This window comes from Bacillus rossius (genome assembly GCF_032445375.1).
Source record: "Bacillus rossius redtenbacheri isolate Brsri chromosome 4 unlocalized genomic scaffold, Brsri_v3 Brsri_v3_scf4_2, whole genome shotgun sequence".
Classification (NCBI taxonomy): Eukaryota; Metazoa; Arthropoda; class Insecta; order Phasmatodea; family Bacillidae; genus Bacillus; species Bacillus rossius.
In genome coordinates this window covers 37,464,062-37,484,523 of record NW_026962011.1, presented here as the reverse complement: position 1 = coordinate 37,484,523, position 20,462 = coordinate 37,464,062, and the positions used below count along the sequence as shown (strand labels likewise).

At 38.6% G+C, this 20,462-nt stretch overlaps 1 protein-coding gene across 2 annotated transcripts in view; it reads right to left on the bottom strand.

Annotated features, from left to right (window-relative positions):
* Positions 1–15,865, bottom strand: part of LOC134541795 (long-chain fatty acid transport protein 4) — a 102,111-nt gene extending 86,246 nt beyond the window's left edge. For both annotated transcript variants that reach the window (XM_063385477.1, XM_063385476.1), the window contains exon 1: positions 15,729–15,865. In XM_063385477.1, the coding sequence (XP_063241547.1) occupies positions 15,729–15,767 (39 nt within the window). In that variant the 5' untranslated portion in view covers positions 15,768–15,865. The remainder of the gene's footprint in view (positions 1–15,728) is intronic.
* Between the last annotated feature and the right edge of the window lie 4,597 nt (positions 15,866–20,462).

Genomic DNA, 20,462 nt, shown 5'->3' with positions numbered 1-20,462 from the left:
CACCTTCCCCTTCATTCCCACCTGAAATTAAGCCTTTTTTTTTCTGGTTTCTAACCATATATTCTGAAAACTCGCCATCTCAATTCTTCTATAAATACAGTTTGTAACCCGCCCTTTTCTTAGGAATGTCATCAGTTAGGTCCTTTTATCTGTTTTAGGCTAGGGGAGGGTAAAATCACAAGACTGGTTGCGAGATCAGACAAATGAAACGATTGGATTAAAAAAAACGGCCGATCGTAAAACTTTGCTTTCGGATTTCAATTTATGGGTGATTTAACACGTTACTTATTTATGTACTATTGGATTCCACCGTAAATCACGTGACTTATTCTTTTCCAAAGATCCAACTGTCTCGTGCTCTCTACAGGCGTCTACGCTTCAGGCCCCAGAACTCAGTCGAATACTAGACGGCGGCGTCCTTCGAAGGCCGGATGCGTCAGTACGCCTTCGAGGAGCTGGTTCACTGCCCCGGACTCTCCCGGTCCACCAATCAGCGCTCCTAGGAAAACTTGAGCCCCGCCCCCACAGCCAGATTTCAAGTTTGTGTGCACAGATTTATCGTCATCTATTTGAATTTTTATATTTATGACATTTATATCTACATTGGTTCAAAGATTTCTTGAATCAGAATTATTTTTGGTGTGGTATTTTATAAATTAGTTTTAAATTGAATATACCACTGGCTTTGAAATGCAGTGTCCCCATTGGCCAGAGGTCCCCACTGACCGGAAGGAAGGAAGGAAGGAAGGAAGGAAGGAAGGAAGGAAGGAAGGAAGGAAGGAAGGAAGGAAGGAAGGAAGAAGGAAGGAAGGAAAGAAACCCCGGCTGGTGCAGCATGGCGTCCCTTCACCATGGGTGCCTATCCCGCTGCCGCCTATTTTGAAGAGTTCCGTTCGGCCAAGCAGAATACTTAATAAAATCTTAAATTAAAACATAAGATAACTTCCTTGATATCTCACATTTATAATATCAAATAAATTAAATTAAATGGATCTATTAAAAGTTTAAAAATAGATACGGAAACAGGACTACTGATCCGAATTATTAAATTGTTTTCGTAAACGGAACCCAATAGGATAACTTGAGTAGTTGTTAAATCGCGTGGTTATTTCTGGAGCTCTGCGCACCGCATGTGTGCCCGTACGAGGGGGCGGCTTTAAAACCGCACGCACTCCTCACATGCATAAACCCGCTATTTATTTCCCTACATGCCGACAAATATCGTAATTAGACAATATGTGAAACTCTGGTCAATTATAATCGACGAAGCGCGAGACACTTTACTGAATTGCTTTTTAGCCATTTCTAGGGGCATGCATTTTTCGCGAAAAGATCTGAACACTTATTAGACTGCAACAAGGTATAACCGCAACCTGTGGTTTCTTCCTTGTGATTGGCGGCCTTCTACGAGAGAAATCGTTGCCTTATTTGACCGAGCCACTCAGGACGCGTTTGCTACCGCACTGAATCACAGTGATTGGTGTTGTTACAATCGATATGTACCTGGGAGAAACTCACCCAATCACGAAATACAGACGATGCTATAGTGTTTTAACTTTCATCTAGTCTCGAAATCTTTTCGCAAAATCTGCAGGCCCCTAGCCATTTTCCCACTCCACGCCACTATATGCCCCTACTGTGACTGGTCTCGTCCACTTGGAACCCATATTGTACCAAAACGTAGGTAGACTTCACGCCGCCAGGTACGTCTCGCGTAGTTCCCACCAGTTTCCCAGATCGTCCCTGTTACTGTCCCTGTTGATGCCGGTCACGTGGTCGCTTCCTGAACCACGGAGACCACGTGCCTCGCCCGGGGCAGCCCGAGGCGGGTCGAGCCGCCTGTCTGGGGCGGGACCCCCCAGCTGTCAGGCCGACGGACCGGCTTATCTGATTGGCTTACTGCGGTGTGAGCCGATGCGCGCGACGAATCGAAATTGCGTTCGTGTCGGCACGCCAGGCGACGAGAATCACATTCCGGCTCTTTCGGTCCCACTACGGCGAGATGATTCAGTTCCACTGCGTTTGGTCGGGGCGTTCTTTTTTTTTTTTTTTTTTGATATATTTATATTAATGAAATCATTCAACGATAAAAGCTGTTTATTTAATTTAGCGGACGGGTTCGCCCCAAGGAGAAAATTGACGCGGCGAGACCTCGTGGACATAGAGAAATGACACACACTCACTATTTATGTGTCTATGAAACATGATTTTTTTTTCTGCAATTTAAATTGTAATATACAAAAACGGTATTGAAAATTGAAACAAATATGGCGACACTACAAACTGTCAGGATCTTTATTTTTTCCTTACTCTCTACTTAGTTCCTTACAATAGCATTCACTCTCGCTCTCTCTCTTTCTATTCCCCCTCCCCAGGAGCGTTAAACGTTTAACGCAACCTTGTTGGAAGTCGCATTAGAAGTATAACTTCAAAAAACCTTATCTAAATAAAACACGCAGAGCCACGTCGCAGTAAACATTTATACATGACTTCAACACACCGTATTGTTCAATATATCGTACATAATTTGTTTTACTATTGGCTATGTTCGGCGAGAGGTGCAGCTAAAAGCTCAGGGGTCACCTGAAAAAAACTTCGCCGTGTTTTATATTGTTCTATTAAACATAACAATAAGAAAAATATATCGTGTTTAAAAATATATACTTTCACCAAACGTTTTGTGAAATGTGGGTGTATGTTAAGATTATTATTGGTGGTGGTTGTAATGGTGTTAGTGCTGGTGGTACGGGTAGTAGCAGTACCACAGTAGTGGCGGTGGGTCATCATCCATCAAGGTTCATCCAACGACGAATGCCTCAGTGTAGGGTACTATAAAAATTAGGTATCAAAGGCCGCGCGAGAAAAGACGTCAACTCCGGCCAGGGCAATGCGAAGAAACTAAACAACCAAACTGCATAAAACTTTAAGGCTCTGTTCCTTAAAGCGCATATCCTCCAGTCGCTATAATACACCGCGAAGCGTTTTTGAGGTTTGTAAGTTGGTTTGTTCAACTTTCGTTATCAAAGGATATTATTTGTTTTCCTAAATACTGTAGGTAGGTAATATAATCGTGTTAGATTTGCAGTAAGGGTCAAATCGACGTTTACTAAACGTTGATATATAAAGCGTCAAAAAATAGCGTATAAAGACTCTCTTACATTCTTTCCCTCCCCCCCCCTCCCAGCCCCCAAAACCAAAAAAATAATCGTAAGCGTGCGTAAGGTTAACTGCCGATAAATTTGAGCGATTACACTATATACAGAGAGTGTTCGCAAATTGCGGGACATAAACTGAATGGGTGGCAGGAAATTCCAAAAACAATATTTCGTTAATGAACATGAGCATTTGAACGCCACTGCGCTGCGATCGCGCCAGATTCTAACTTGCGCATCACTGTTCGCGGTTGCAACTGCACAGAGTTGCTTGTTTCGGCCCGCAATCGGCACGAAAGGCTTGTGAAATAAAGTGTAAAATATAACTCGTATTACACCTCTAGTGCAAATAGGCCGTTCAAATGACGAACATGTGGACGATGACAATATGACTTTGTTGATAATCTGTTATTTATCTCATACTGCTGAAATTATGTTTTATTTTATTTTTTTTAAAGAAAAAAACATTATGTACAATGACGGGAAAAAAAATATAACATAAAAATATAAATAATTTCACAGATTCACTTCATCACGCACCCTTGAATGTGCTCTTTCAACAAAAGGGCACGAGATATTATTTCCTTGTCTATCCTTATATAATGACTCGAAGCGTCGAAAGAAGTGAACGGCTCAAGATGAAAGGGACAAGGGAACAATGCAAAGAAACGGAACACAACTTGGGCGTGAACAAAACCCATTGTTGCATTGTAGTGAGCAGTGCGCGACTTTACACGAGCCTTTAGGTACTGTCTCTTTTCAATGCGTATCTGCTCTTAGTGTTGTCCTTGTTTCAGTGTGTTCTGTTGCTGAGAAAAAAGTTGACTGCATCCGGACAAACGATGTGGTTAAACAGTCAAGAAATTTCCCGGAATCGGAAAGGCATTTTTGAGCGAATATTGTTAGTGTCAGTACTTTATGCTCTGATGAAGTTATCAGGATTTAAGCGAGTGAATCTTTTTTTTTTTTATCGACTTCTACTTGGTAGCCCACACTTTCATGTTTTTTTTCTTTTTTTTTCTTTTGCGTTCACACCACATTCACTTAGTAGATCACTGCAGCTGTAACCGTGGGTGTCTGTTATGAAAATGAAGTCAACTGGTTATCAATTGGATAGCAAAACCAGTCGTAGCTTGAAAAGAACTCTATAGGAAGAATCAGATGCCTTCATGTAGTGAACATTGCTAACAATAATAATACCAACACATCTGCTAGAAATTAGCGTTAAACTTCATTACAACAAAAAATTGTTTTGCTATGCATATAAGAATTGGTGATGTTTCCATTTTCACTTCAAATGTTAACATGATAACGTTTGTACACACCAACTCCCTTACTTCTTAACTCCATCCCCATGGCGGCAACTTTCTTCGACATAATGATTTCTGGTGCTGAAATCTCCGGAGATTTAAAAATAGAGTCTAGTTCACCGAGCCAGACCTAACGGTCCAGCCACGCCGCCGCGGACATCCGCGCTCCAGTTAGCTCGCTGCGTCGAATGCTGCCGGTGCTCACGCGAGGACGCTTTCTTCCTCCATGCCGGCCCACTTCCTCCGAGGCGACCGACACACTTTTCTGAACGCGCACCTGCAGGGCCGCGCAGCCACTGCGCATGCGCGTCCCATTGTCCCCCCTCCCCCCTTTTCATAGCTTTCACAAACCTCTCCGCCGCTGAAGCACAGCTGGGTGCACAACAGTAGGTTGGCCGCCATGTTTTCCAACCAACTGATACACACAGGGCCGGATTTAGAGGTCTGGAGGCCTTGGGGCAAGAGGAGCGGAGGCCCCCTGCCCCCAAATTATTTTCCAAATAAAATGAACAATTTTTTTCAGTCGAGTTTTTCCAATAAATAATTTATTGTGAAATCAAGTAGATTCTCTTAGTATTTAAAAAAACATACATAAATATAATCGGAGACAAGAATTATATTAAATTAAATTTTAGTGTTAATGAACCGAACCTTCCGAGCTTTTTTCGCTGAAAAATCGTTGATGATTTCGCTGAAATCCAATTCCCGGAGTAAATCGCTTTCAGTGCTCAGGAGAGAAAGCTTCGATAAACGGTTTTGTCCCATCGTGGTTCGGAGCCTATTTTTTATAATTTTCATTTTTGAAAATGAGCGCTCTCCAGTGCAATTTGAAACCATCAAAACCAAATACATTCTAAATGCAATTTCAAGGTTTGGAAATGTAGCTCTGAAATTTTTATCTGCGAGAATTTGGTAGTAAAATAGTTCCGGAGATTGGTCTTGTCCATAGTCCTTTTTGTATGAGTCCGTTTGTGGGGGCCCTCCGTTTGTGGAGGCCCCGGGGCTTTCGCCCCGGTTGCCCTCCCCTAAATCCGGCCCTGGATACACAACAGCATTGGACGGTCGTGTGCATAGGAGACATTTTATTTACGTTACGGACGCATGGTGCAACAACCAATGAGAGTAGAGTATGAAGCCATTTTGGCGGGACTAGATAACTGTGGCAAGAAATCAGGTGTAATTTCCGCTCTAAAAACTATATTACTTATGTCACTAGCAAAAATTATAAACAAAAAAAGTGTCGTGGTTAGAATAAATGTTATATAACCCTGGTCTATTTATATGTTGAAAGGTCAGATGTCATGGGATGATCATCGTAGCTTATACTTACTAACACTGCCAAAAGATGTCGGATACATCACGAAATTTCGTTGGCTGAAATTAACAGTAAGATTTCAATTGTGAACCGTTCGGTGTTTGAACACGGATGGTTTAAGGAAGCCCAGCAATACGGAGACCGGAAAAATTCAAACTATCATCGACCTACTTTTATTGCTGGCACACAGTTTATGTGAAGTCAATCTGAGCAACTTTCATCAAAAAAGTATCGAATCACTGGCAACCCCGGTTAGAAATCTTCAAGTAAGCAACCAGTGAACGAGGAACTATTGTGCAAAGGACCGTGTATGTAAGTGAAATCACGAATTTTTCCAGTCCCTGCTTATCAGTCATAATAATGTTAAACTCCGCGTCGGCAGCGGGAGACACGCGCGACAGGCAAAAAAAAAGTGAGTTTTTTTTTCCTTGGCTGGATTAATAAACCATGAAAGTCCAAAAAATAACACTATGCCTAGACATACTTAGTATGAAATCCGTCCTAAGTTATTCAATTCTGGATGCATTGAATTAAAAATATCCGAAACATTTTCGCTACATGTTAGTTGAATACATATATAATTTAAGATTTTCACTTCGAAAAACCTCTTCTTCATTTCTTCTCGGCCATAGCTACGAACCCGAGGTAGAATAAATAATTACGACGAAGGACCGATATCATCTGTATGCAGAAGTATGTATGTACGCGAAATATTACCAGTTGTTTCCAATGAATTAAAGTATTAAAACCGGCTGGCTGAAATTCAAACAAATGTACTGTTTTTTACGCCATTATGTGTATACGCGAGGATTTGGCGCAACCATTCGGTATCAAGGAAGACTTGAATAAGCATTATACATTAGTAGGGACATGTATTTTTCGTGAAATAATCTACGCTAGCCAGGGGCGTAGGAACCGGGGGGGACAGGGGGGACGTGTCCCCCTGAACTTTTTGGGTGGAGGGGACTGTCCCCCCCAACTTTCTAGACCGTGATATTTTTATTTTATAATATTATTCTGCCCAACTTTATTTGTAATTTCTTCACTCATCAAAATTTATCTTAAGGAAACAATAATAATTTTAACATCGATGTATCCAATGGTTAGATACAAAAACTGCTTAAAAAGTGCTATTTTGCACTTTTAAAATCAAAATTTTCCGGTGGAGGACCCCCGGACCCCCGTCTTAGTAAGAGGGGAATTGGTTTACATGACATCAAAATCATTATTTGTCCCCCCCAACTTTATGAACACAGCTACGCCAATGACGCTAGCAATTGTTCCCTTACAATTGGTGGCCGTCTGCAAGATTTCCCTATTTGGCGGGGCCATCAGGACGTCTAAGAGCACCCAAACTTTTGCTCACTGGGGCTTTATTACGTATTTGTAGAGACCGGAAAAATACGCGGGTTCATTTCGCGTTATGCTATAATCCAAACAACTGTACCTTCATATTGCTTCTGTGATTGGCTTACAGTTTGTCTGAAGGACTTTGAGCCAATGGAAAACCTCCAACCAAAAAAGTATCGAATCGCAAGCGTCCCAGTTGACAGATGTCACGAGTCGATAGCCAATGAGCAGGTGGCATTTGCCTGAGTGTGTAGGGGGTTGTGGAGTCTATCCTAGAGGTCACTGAAAGCGCGAATTTTTCCAGTCTCTACGTATTTGGTATTACTGTGAAAACTGTGAGAAACACTACACAATATCTTCCTCTCCCAGTGAGAAATATAATGACGTCAATGGGGAGTAATATCTGTAGGCTATTGGATATTATCAAGCTGAGGACATGTACATTACTAAAAAACACGTATATTTCGCAACAGTAATTCGAAGATTACATCAAACTTCTAGGCATATTTTAGAAGTCAAATGTTTTCATTCATGTGTTCTCATGTTTCAAATACATTTATAATACGAAATTAAACATGGAATTTTAAAAAATGCCGAGCGTTATGTTAAATGCCAGTATTTCTTGACGCGAGAGTGTGATTCTTATACAATAATGTTATATTGGTGGAGAGGGGATAAAGGTTTTTTATTTTGTTTCGAAATCAGATGTAGACCGTTATTTTTTTTTTTTTTGAATATCAAGTGTACAGAATCAAGAAGTACCGAAAACAGCTTTAATGTTTGGGAAATGTAGATAGTGGCATTCCTAACGCTTGGAATAAAACTTTTTGAGTTGTATGAAAACGCTAAGCACTAGATACGTTAGATGATTGTGTAAAATAAAATTTTATAAATTTTTTTATAAATTTAGTGTTAAAGAGTTCCTGTAGTTGGATTCAAGTCAAGTAATATTGACTAGAGTAACACGCAACTAGCCATTTTATGTTATCAATTATGTAATCCTAGTATTACAACGTAATTTTAAAGATCACCAATACGCTTGGTCCGTCCCTCGATGTTCACAAAAACAAAACGTTATCAGCTTGTGAGTACAGCATGCATTAGACAAACTCCCGTGGTAACGTTGCATACTAAACTTGTACGAATTTAAAAATATTTTTATCAAAAGCAAATATTTTTTTTACGTATTTTTCAATCGTTTGATTGAGCTTTATTTAAAACGTGGTGGGATGATAATGCTCAATTATGTTCTACATAACTAAAAAAATTGGTTGTCTGGAAAGTCGGTTTATGGACGATAGTTTAACATGACGTCATAACAAAACATTGATGAAATGATTGCATACTTTTATGAATAAAATTGAATCATTTTTACTCTAAACAGTTAATTCTATGAAGTTCCCCTTGCCATCCACCACAGATGGCAGCACCGTGGTCACACGTTTCCGTTCCATGCAACTTCCGTTCCACTTACGAAATTGCGTCTACCAAATGCCGTCTGCCAAGTGCTAAGATGTTAAACGTAAAAAAAAAATATCTCAAACCAACTCACAGTTTACAGGTACATTACCAATTTCAAGGTCAAATTAACATTTCAAATAACCAGAATTGCGATTTCGTGGCCTACGGCAGCAATTACGTTTTTTACGATGCGCGCGCACCATGCAACAAAATTTTTACACCGATATTACAATATCCCTGTATTTAAAGTGCGCGTTTAATCAGCTAAAGGAACGTGGTTCAAAATTCGGCAGTGCAATTTGTTTGATTTTTTTTAAAAATTACCAGTTACCTGATTATACAAATTGTGCTTTAAGCAATTATATATGAATACTTTTTAATTGTTTATCGTATTGCTATTTTTTCATTAAATACATAGCTCAGCCAATTTTATTTCATTCCTACTACTTATTACTATATATAATACTACATATTACTTAAAGTAATATTAAATTAATTAAGTTTTTTAGGAAATGATTTTTCACGAATTCGCATACGTAATAAAAAAATTATAATAGTACAACTATCCTTTAATACTTCATAATTTATAATTATCTAACATGTGCGGAAACTATATATAGTATTAATTTTTTTAATAAATTTTAATTAAGGGGGGTGGTATTTTAATAAAATTCATTGTCAAAATCATGTTCAAGCCAAGTTTTAGTATTTTTTTCATGTCTTTTTCGATTTTATCAAAAACGTTTCATTGTTCGCTTTACAAATAGAATGATTCGATAGTCGACAGCTGCTCCGGCAGCGAATTCTAGCGGCGGGTGCGGAACTACGTTTGGGTCACGTTCAGAAATTTTGTTTTTGATATTGAATACTGGCCCATATAATTATTGTGCATATTAGGGATACAAATTGTGTTTATAAACTTTTTCAAGTGGATTTATAAAAGTAGAGTTATATTCCAGTATGTACAAATTACTTGAATTATAAATATTAATTATTACATTATTATTTAATAAATGATTACAATTAATAAATCAGAATAAATACTCAGCATATTTTTTGAATTTTCGTTATAAATTAAAACTTTTCTCGATTATTTGGCTAAATTAAATAATTAATTTTGCACACATGTAATTTTTTACAATATTTTCAAAATAGTTCAGTGTCTTAAATCAAAAAGAAATGCGTAGATTTTGGCAGAACAATGTGTTACAAAAGGGGACGCGATTATACTTAGAATGCATAATGCGTGAAATAACTAGATAAAATGTTTTCCCACTGTTATCATTTCCCTCGATCAATGAAACTAATACTGCCAGTCTGAGAAATGACAGCACTTTATTTATTTATTTATTTTTTTCAAATTTAGCATCGGGCAGTATTGACTGTGACCAGGTGAAAAAAATTATCAACATTTTATCGTGCCTCAAATCAGTAACTCGATACACGTTAAAAGATAAGTTTTTAACTAAACATGAATTTTTGACTAAAATGGTGTCTGGTTCATTGCCTTTTGTTTTCCATGTTTAGAAAACACTTTTTTTCGATTCTCTGAGTTTTTATCCCCAGATTTTCCCTGTCTATGGGCATTCTATATTGTGGTGTGAATTATTGTGGTATATTCACTAAAATGCTGGTCTTTAAAAATGCCGTACCTTTTTTTTTATTATTGCCTGAGTTATTCTTGTAGTGACATTCTTTACTACATATCCATCCAGCGGCACTTTAGCGACGGCAGATTGGATTCCATGCGGCCAGCCTGAATCAGGTTTGTTTGAATCTAACGACCTCGTCATTGAGACATCCAGTAACAATTTAGCGTAGAAGCTCGCCAGTTCTCGTACATGTGCACGATTGTGGAGACTACATCACACAATGTAAAGTATTTCACTATCGCGTATAGAATTTGCGAAAAAGCTATGTGAAACTTTCGTTTTGGTTTTAAACTTTACTCAGTTTATTTCTACGTAAGTTGATATGTGAAACTCTTAACAGTCCGAAACGCTATCCGTGCAGGCTGCGAGAAAACCAACATGGAGATCTGTTATCATTGTCGCACGGGCTGCTATCGTGTTGTGTTCATAACGAAACTATCGGGCATAAAAGCGAAACCTATCATTGTTATCGACTAGTGGGGCGCCTTGTAAATGTATTAGTAGTTGCTTGAAGCAACTTGGTTTTCTTCTGTTAACGAAAGCATCGCGAGGGGTTCACTTCCTGTTGAAGTCTGAGCATGTTGACGGACCATAACACGTGCGTGACTGGCTCACGTCTGTCGTCACTCTCTTTGCCAGCTTCCTCTGAAGACACTCCTGACGAACCGAACAATTCACTTTTCCTTTCCGTAACATCCGAGAAAAACTTTCTTGGCACGCAATCGTCGAAGATCAAGCGATGAGTCGAAATGAGAAAACCAAAACAAATGCGTGTGCCATACACCTGAAAACTACGAAAATAAATTGTCGCCCGATGCAGATTTCGAACAAAACAAGTGTGTTTTGGTTTTGAAGTGTGATTTAATGATTAATGAAAACTTATCTACGACTTTGATCAGTAATCATTAGTTTCGATTACATGTGTTGATAAAAATCAATTTCGAGCTGTTATTTAAATGTAAACCGACTACACACAGATCAATGCATTTTAATTTCGCACCAAATAATAACATAAATTTCTCTGTCTCTATAGCGATGTCATGGGAAAAAAGATGAGATCATATAATGTGTTATATTTACCAATAGGCTGGTCTTTAAACTTCTTTATATTTTTATTATTGCCTGATTTATCCTTGTGACATTCTTTACTAGATATCCATCCAGCGGCAGTTAGCGATGGCGGTTCGGAGTCTACAGTGATATAAATTACAGTAAATTCACGGAATTGAAGAATTAAGATTAAATAAACGAAAATTTCTTCGTAATCTAAAGTAATTGGATCTTCTTAGAAACAACTCCGGGTTCCGACCTTCGGGTTCTGTGTTTTATAATTACACACGCGGAATAAAACAGGTTTTTGCTGCAGACTCAACAAGCTTCTGAATTTTTTTTTTCAATATTAAAAAATGGGTGCTTATACTCATGTATGTGCGTTTGAAGTTATACTTACTTGGAGTAATAAAAACTAATTAATAAAAAGAAAATAATAAAAAAGACTGAAGTGATATAAACACGGTTGGTAAAGTCTAAATTCCGTTAAATTAAAAATTTAATGAATATTCAGTATTCAATATCAATATTAACACATGTATAACATTTATTATTTAATTAAGTAATATAATTGATATAAATTTTAATCAATAACATCAATAAATATTTTGGTCATTTATTCTAATTTATTAATTATAATTATTTTTTAAAATTAATTTTATAATTTATAATGCAAATAAATTATACATTCGGAGCGCATTGACACACACTGCATGACTTCGTCACCACCAGACTCAAAATGACAGAAGAGCAGTAACTAACCAAGTCTCTAATTACAGCCTGCAGGCCTGTGTATATGCTCACTTACACAAATAATTAAGTAAATTAACATGTTGGTGCCTAACTTTATCATTAGAGAAAGGCGCTCGCCTCCGGTAAGTCAGCGGTTGGAAAGCCTATCCTTGAAATTTCGAGGTCAGGATGTCAGTTCAGCTGCCGGCGTTACACTGTTAAAAATTTTCACCTTGAATTTACGAATAATGCTGGTTACAAGTTATCCGAGGATCTGTGTAAATTTACAGTTATCTTCGTAAATGTACCGATACTGAGTGAGTTTACTTACTTCGAACATGAAGTATGAACTATCATCATTAACCAAATTTAAAAAAAAAAATTGTAACGTCTACATAAAAAAATTATATTTCCTTCCGTATACATAAAGCATGTTTAACCTGTTTCCAACAGGACGCGGAACTGGAAAGTAGGAACTAGGCTACGTTTCTACCATTCGAAACTGTGATGGACCATTCGTTTACCATTGTTCGTTGGAAAGCCGGTAAACGCACAGTAGCAGCTAGCAGCGTGGGTCCCCACACGTGAAGTGACAGCGGGGCCCTAGGCCATTTACGTGTTCAGGGTCATAATGTTGTGGAGAAGGGCCTTACCGGAGCCTGGGGAGTATGGAACAGCCCCCTAATGAAAAAGGCCGGAACATAAATTTTTTTTTTCGAAAACAATGTTTTTAAGCCCTGGAACTTAAAATTTGACCATTATTTTTCTAATTTATCTTAAGAAATTTTTAAGTTCTTTTTAGAAAAATTATACTCGGGTTGGTTTTATTAATGCTGACGATCGAATTCCGGTGTAATCGCGTCATCATAAGTGGCATTTAAATCTTTTAAGGTTTTTTACTTTACGAAATCATGAGAACGCAATTTAAATCGATAGGTATTGGTCTGTACTTTAAAATAGATGCTAATAAAAATTAAATTCGTTTTTTTTTCCATTTCCATCCTTATTTTCCATTGAAAAACTAGACAAACTATTATGATAAAAAAATCTTTGAAGGTTTTTATTATACGAAATCATGAATACGCAATTTAAATCGATATGTATTGGTCAGTACTTTAAACTAGATGCTAATAAAAATTAAACTGTTCGTTTTTTTCCATTTCCATCCTTATTTTCCATTGAAAAACTAGACAAACAATTATTATAAAAAAAAAATTTCAAGGTTTTTACTATACGAAATCATGAATACGCAATTTAAATCGATATGTATTAGTCGGAACTTTAAACTAGATGCTAATAAAATTTAAATTGTTCGTTTTTCCATTTCCATCCTTATTTTCCACTGGAAAACTAGACAAACGAGGATGTTGGGCAATGGTAGCCATAGGCGTGCGCACGGTAGGTGCCACAGGTGCCTTGGCACCACCATTAGGGTTAACGTTATTTTGTTTTTTACAAGCAGAAATAATACATACTTACAAAAAACCGTATTATTTCCAAAAAAATATGTTTTCCAATCGTGTCGAGTTACAGATATGTGCTCATAACACTATCAGTATATCAATTATCAATCGAACCAACTATACACACGGAAACAAGCCAGTTGCAATTACTTGTGTTGTACACGCGGGCCGCGGCTACGAAACTTCTGAAATGTAAATACTTCTCCTAGTTCTTCTCGAATTACATAGAATGCGCGCTCGGTGTCCACTGTTCACTCCACTCGGCAGGCGCACGGAATAATAGCCGCCGTCCGCCAGGGTTTATTTAAAAAAAAAGAGAGAGAGCTTAGTTAGTTAAAATGATAGCCTTACTCGATGACTTATATGCAGTCGCCGACAAAACATTTTCGTTGTATTCCAAAAGTTAAAACTTTTGCCCACTCTTATTTGCGTATTTTTATTATTTTAATATTTTACATATTTAAGGTATGTTACAAAAACTCCCTTGATTTGTTGATTTTAAAACTTAACATTTGAGAATGTTTTTTCTAGCATTTATTTGGCGTCTTCATAAAACATGTTAAGTACGGTTTTTGAAAGTCACCAGCATGAATTCCGTGCAAACAATTTGTGCAATTTACTTTATGGCTCAACAAAGCTTAAAACTGTAATTAGTTTAGTAGTTTTCCTGGTGATTATAACGTTCAAAGCCATAATTTGTCATAAAAAATTTTAAAATTTTTACATCTGTGTATTTAATGTTTTTGTTCGGAAACACCTTAAATAGCACCATTTTGCGCTTTCAAATAAAAATTTTTACGGGGGAGGGCCCCCGGACCCCCCCCCCCCCCCCCCGCTTTAGGTTCGGGGTCCATTAATGACAGGGCTGTTGTGTAATCTGGCACCACCAATACTGAAGTCCTGCGCACGCCTATGATGGTAGCCCTCGAACCGCCGCTGGTTAGATGTATATCCTTTTTTTCCCCCTTGAATTATGTGGCCTACAGCTCTACGCCAACCGGCCAATGGTTCAATTTGTTTCAGTGCAATCATCAACTTCAATTCGTTGGTAGTCAAATATCAGCATGTAAATGTCACACCCATGCCTTACCCAGGACTCGAACCCAGGACCCCTCGCACCGTAAGCCGGTGTGCATCCGACTACGCTACGGAGGTCGGCATGTTACTTCCTCGCTCGTGAAAAAGGAGCGCAGGTTGTGACCTGTGGCGATACGTCTTCCCACCCTGCTTCCACACTGCTTTCGATACGTTTACTATGTGACTTAGTACCTAGTCTGTCAGAAAACACACCCGTTTTAAAACAGCACAAATTTATAATACGCCATGCAATTTAGCTGAACCTACGTATATTCATAATAAACCTGTAACGGAATCATGACTGCTTGTTAAATATTTGTATGTTGCTTAATTGTTCGTCTGTTTATTCAATGGATTTCGATGAAATTTGGAACCAAAGTACCCCCATATACTGGATTAATATTTGCGAAATCCCAACCCATAGGGGATAGAAAAGGCGTAAGTTTGGTTTTATCAAATGAAATGAAGCTAATAAAGCGGGAGTTATGATATCTGGTAGAAATAATATTAACATACTTAAATACTATATCTCTCTTTTTTTTCTTAAATTTTACAAATTGTATAACTGAGAGGTTATACAATTACAGTGATCGCAAAACTGAAGTGTAATTTTTTTAATGTTTGTGTCAAATAACATGTAATAGGTCAAATGACTTAATTTTAGTTGGGTAGTTATTGTCAAATTACTTACATAAAAAAAAGTTTTACAGCTAACAGACTGCACGAAAAACATCTGTCTGTTTTTGTAAAATTTAACACCCACATCAAAAGAGCATTTACAATTCAAAATTAAATTAAGTAGGCCTATATATTTAAGCTTATTGCCAGTAAATGAAAAAAAAAACTTGTGTTACATTTACGAAAGTTCCAATGAAAATTTACATTTCCCAAACAAAATTAAAACTAGATTAAAACCAATGTTGTACATACAATTATAATTAATTTTTATACTCGACGGGTGATTGAAACTATATATAGTTGGCGTTGATATACATTAAAAAATTCATTCTAGCATAATGGTATGTATGTATTTTGCAACACAGTAGCATAACCTAAACGTTCAGCAACAATGTAATTGTTATTAGGGCTATGTAGTTTTCACCTATAATCGTTACAATAATGACCACCTGAAAAACCCTAATCATAGCTGGTGTGTGTAAACCTACCTTGACTTCGGACGGTACTGCTTCGTTGCCGTTACACATAGTTCTGCTTCGCACCTGCACGCCACATCAAAGCCCGCAGAAGCAGCGACCACGCAACAATGCTCTGTGTGCGCCACGCACGGCTGTCCGCGGCCTACTGGTCGATGCCGCGGGGAGCAGTACCAACTGTCGGCACACGCTTCCCTTCCCGACCCCTCGCCGCGAACAGGCCTGCCAACTTGGCGCCCGAGCGGCACGCGCTGCGCTCTGGCACACTGGCTTCCTGGGCAGCTGGGCCGGGCTGACGAGTGAAGTCGCCCGCCCCTGGTAAATACAACCCAGGCGCGCCCAACAGTACTAATGCGGGCCGCAACCGCAAGGCCCAAGCGTCCAACCCTTGCATGATTGATTCTTTTTCTGCCCCGCCCAACTCTTCTTACCAGGACCTTTTCCCTCATGTCCAGTAGTTTTCTTGCTTGCATTAAAGCATGATTTAATTGATCCCCGCGTGACCCGGCCCAGGGTTTTCCCTGTGTCTATGCAGGTTTTACCTGGGTCACTTTAGGCTAGGCAACCTAAGGGACTCCAGCCACGACTGGCCAATGAACCCCAATAAGCACATGCACGCACCCTTGTCCTGCATGGTTAAAACCCCGCATGGTAGATGGTATAGGCTTCGGCCTGAGACGCACTTAGGTCCTCCTCTAACTTGGACACCCCCCCCCCCCCTCACACACACACATTTTGATTAACTTAGGCTACGAAAAAAAAAAATCTGGCAGACTACGAAACTTATGCAGACCGCAGCGTGTGGAGTATGAACAAGAATGTTGGTTTTGGACATACATCGAACTATCTTACTGCTTGACCCGCCAAAATATGGCCATAATTCTTTCCAAAATTGCTCTACATTTCTGAGGTTTTTCAGATTATAAACCCGCATTTCATGAAAACTTCATTCCCTTGTATAAATCACGTTACCTCATGTACTCAGTTACAATTACATATACTGTGGAAATAAAGGTTATCCATTTCCCCTCCGTATTTCGCAAACCTATCCTACATTCCTGCCATGCAGGTATAGACACATGTGGAAAATACCTTAAAAACACTTATAAGGCCACTCTTGTATCATTAAATAAACAATACGACAGAAAAGAAAAGTTTTTGAAAGAAAATATTTTGAGAAATTCAAAGAATGTTTCCCATGATTTGCTAATATAAACAACCAATTTTCTCCCTCAATAATTTCCAAGAAACTGTCCATAAAAGTTATAATTTTGAAATGAATTGTAAAGATTATAATAATTGGCAATTGTTCCTGATTGCGTATTCAGTTGAGTTTTAAAATAAAATATTCGAATTAAGAAAGGAACTGTGTTTATGATGCAAAGTCGTAGGATTACCAAAATATATTTGAATTTGAAAATATGAATAAAGATTCGAGGAACATTGTTGCCGAGATTAATTGTTCTGTGTAACATAAACATTTGTATTTTAACGTACAATACTAAAATAAAGTAAGCAGTTGAATGTGTTAGTGATGCGAAACTGGCGAAACAGTATCACAACAACAAAAATATATTTTATTATGAATTATAAAACTTTGATATAAACTGGATGAACGATAATGAACTATTGCCTAAAAACCATTGAACATATACATAATCAATTTTTTTAACAAAAAAAATTCACAGTAATTTTTGCCTCTAGTATACACACAAAAAAATTATACGAATTGGAGCTAAATTGTAAACTAAAACGAATGTGTCGATTTAAATAAAAATAGTTTTTTTATAATACTGAAATACATGAGTTTGTAAACATTTTCGTAAATATTTTTGTTTTAGTAGTACTTTCCACAAGAAATAAAGTTGACATTTGCATTACAGGATATATTTTTTTTTCTGCAATAGAATATAATTTATTTCATAAACGTTAAAGGAATTTGCCGTGTCTCGAGCGTAACTTTACAACTCATTTTTAATTATTACTTACGCATGTATATCCTCATCGTGATTGTCCTTCTAAAGCAACGTTGCCACACTTCCAAAGATACTTTCCGTTAACCCGACAATATTGATTCCGATAGCCACTATAGCAGTTTGAAGAATAGACATTTAGCTGTCTATTGGAATGAAACTATCGGACCATTCCGTTGGAGGAATTATTCCAACAGCGTTCAGGTTCCGTCCAGGCAGGAAGACTTAGGCCCGGTGCACACGTGCGGACATTGTCCGCGCGGTGCCGCTGCGGCGCCGGAGATGCGTTCTCGGAAGGCTTGACTGATAAGAAATAATGCTCACTCAGCTGCGGCGCCGCAGCGGCACCGCACGTCCATTGCACGTCCACTGTGCTTACATTTTTGTCCGTAGATCCCACAGGAACGCTGCGGCGCCGCACGTCCAACTACGTTCCTTAGTACATTGGTGTCAATCGAGCAATGCACACGTGCGGTCGGTTGCCGCAAAGTGAGATGGCAGCATCACGTGAATTTGAAGAGATATTCGATGTTGAACTCTTCATCGCAGAAGTTAAAAGTTACCCAGAGATATGGAACGTAGCCGTTGAAGAATACCATGACCGTAATAAAAAAAGAAGTGCGTGGATCAACATCTGCCGTAAATTTTGCGAATCGTTTGACGAAAAGGATGACAAGGAAAAAAAAAAACGAAATATGTAAGTATACATTATACTTTATTTTAATGAATGCCTATAAGCTAATCTATATAAATACAGATAAGAAAGTAGTGTTTTAATAAACGCACAGTATTTCAGAACAGGCTGTATGATTAAATACATTTACAGATGTAAAACACGTGAGTGAATATTTAACGTTAATGTACGTGCATAATGTCAGGATACATGCTGATGAAATATTATGCGCTAACAATAATTCATCAAATTACTGGACACTCATACGGAAATAATTATGAAATTTTTCTGCATTGCCTCTCAGGTCTGAAAAACTTGTTGCAAATCTGCCTCTCAAGAGTCTTGAGTCGGTGAACGGATGCACCCAATGCTTTTTAGTTATATCCAATAAACATTTGTATACAAGGTACATAAAGAATACCCGTTTAAGTTTGTACACATCCATCTCGTTAGTCGGCATCGTTCAGACTGTGCGGTATTTGTCCGTACTGTGTGAATGTGTTTCTGCGGCAACGTTGCGGCGCCGCAGCGGCGCCGCGCGGACAATGTCCGCACGTGTGCACCGGGCCTTAACGGCCCTGCCCCGAGCTATGTGCAGCGCCCGACCATTTAGTTTACTTCCAGCCATTCGCCCCCTGCTGCTGTCGGGGGCGAAAACAAAGCTTCCCAATACGACAGAGCTATAAGAACCCTGAAATGACTCGTCATACTACTATTTGTTTTGTCATTCAATTGCTAACCAGTTGACTTCAACTTCATGACAGAAACCCGCACGATAGGCTAATATCTCAGTGCTATGTATATCGCACAGCCAGGGCCGGATTTAGAGGTCTGGAGGCCCCCTGGTCCCAAATTATTTTCCGAATAAAATGACCAATTTTTTTCAGTCGAGTTTTCCAATAAATAATTTATTGTGAAATCAAGTAAATTCTCTTAGTATTAAAAAAAACATACATAAGTATAATCGGAGACAAGAATTATATTAAATTAAATTTTAGTGTTAATGAATATTTCTGTTAATATTTAACAATAATATAATCAAGTATGTACAAAGTACTGTAGGTAAAGGCGACAAAAGAATATCAAAGGAAAATATGTTTACAAGTGTTTACTTGTCGGAATTTGAAGAAAATTTTTTTTCTGAAGTCTCCGTTTGTTGGGGCCCTCCGTTTGTGGAGGCCCCGGGGCTTTCGCCCCGGTTGCTCTCCCCTAAATCCGGCCCTGCGCACAGCTCATCGACTGCACAGACGATATTTGAACAAATCTGCCCACGTGGGGCATACACAACAGAACCCAGAATGTTCCGACTGGGCTTCGAACCTGGGGGTCGTGAAATGCGTGTTCAGTGTCACCGCCACACCACCTCGCTCCTTAAACTTATAAACACACCTGGTTACTCCGAGCGTTAGGTGTATTTATTTCAAAGCAAAAACTTACTTGTATATATTCCCAAAAAAATAATATAAAGAAGACAGAATCAAACTATCAATCATAAAACAAAAACATAATAAATATTAGTACTAATTAACAATTACATAAAAAAATCAACATAAACGGGCAAGGCTGAATAATTGTCACGAATGAACTGGAACACACCGATTCCTGCTCTAATTCACATACGATACATCGAGAAAAGGTTGACTTTGTTGGTAATTATTGATTTAAAATTCGACGCTCTCTTAATTCCCAAACAGACACACAGCGTGAATAATTGCGCTAACAGGCCGCTGAAAAACTGTTACTAACAGACGTTTGTTATGGTCCGCTCGGCCAAGGCTAGTGAAAGTGTTGGTGATGGTGATTGCGCATCTCTGGGCGCCGTGACACCTTATTTTCCAGTGCGTCCCTGGGCACACGATTAAGTCATTGCGTGTTGATTTACCGCCGGTGAATTTCCAGACGTGGCTAGAGTTTGTTCAGTGGCTGTTTATCCGCGGAGATGACAGGAAGCCGCGAGCCGGAGTGCTGCTCCGACGCCCCGGGTGTCGGATCCAAGGCCGCGAGCCCAACAATGCCCCGACAGGAGGCGGCAGCTTGCGGAAACATCACGTGGGGTAAAGCCTCTTCAGTCACTGAACAACAAACGAGGTCCTGACGGAA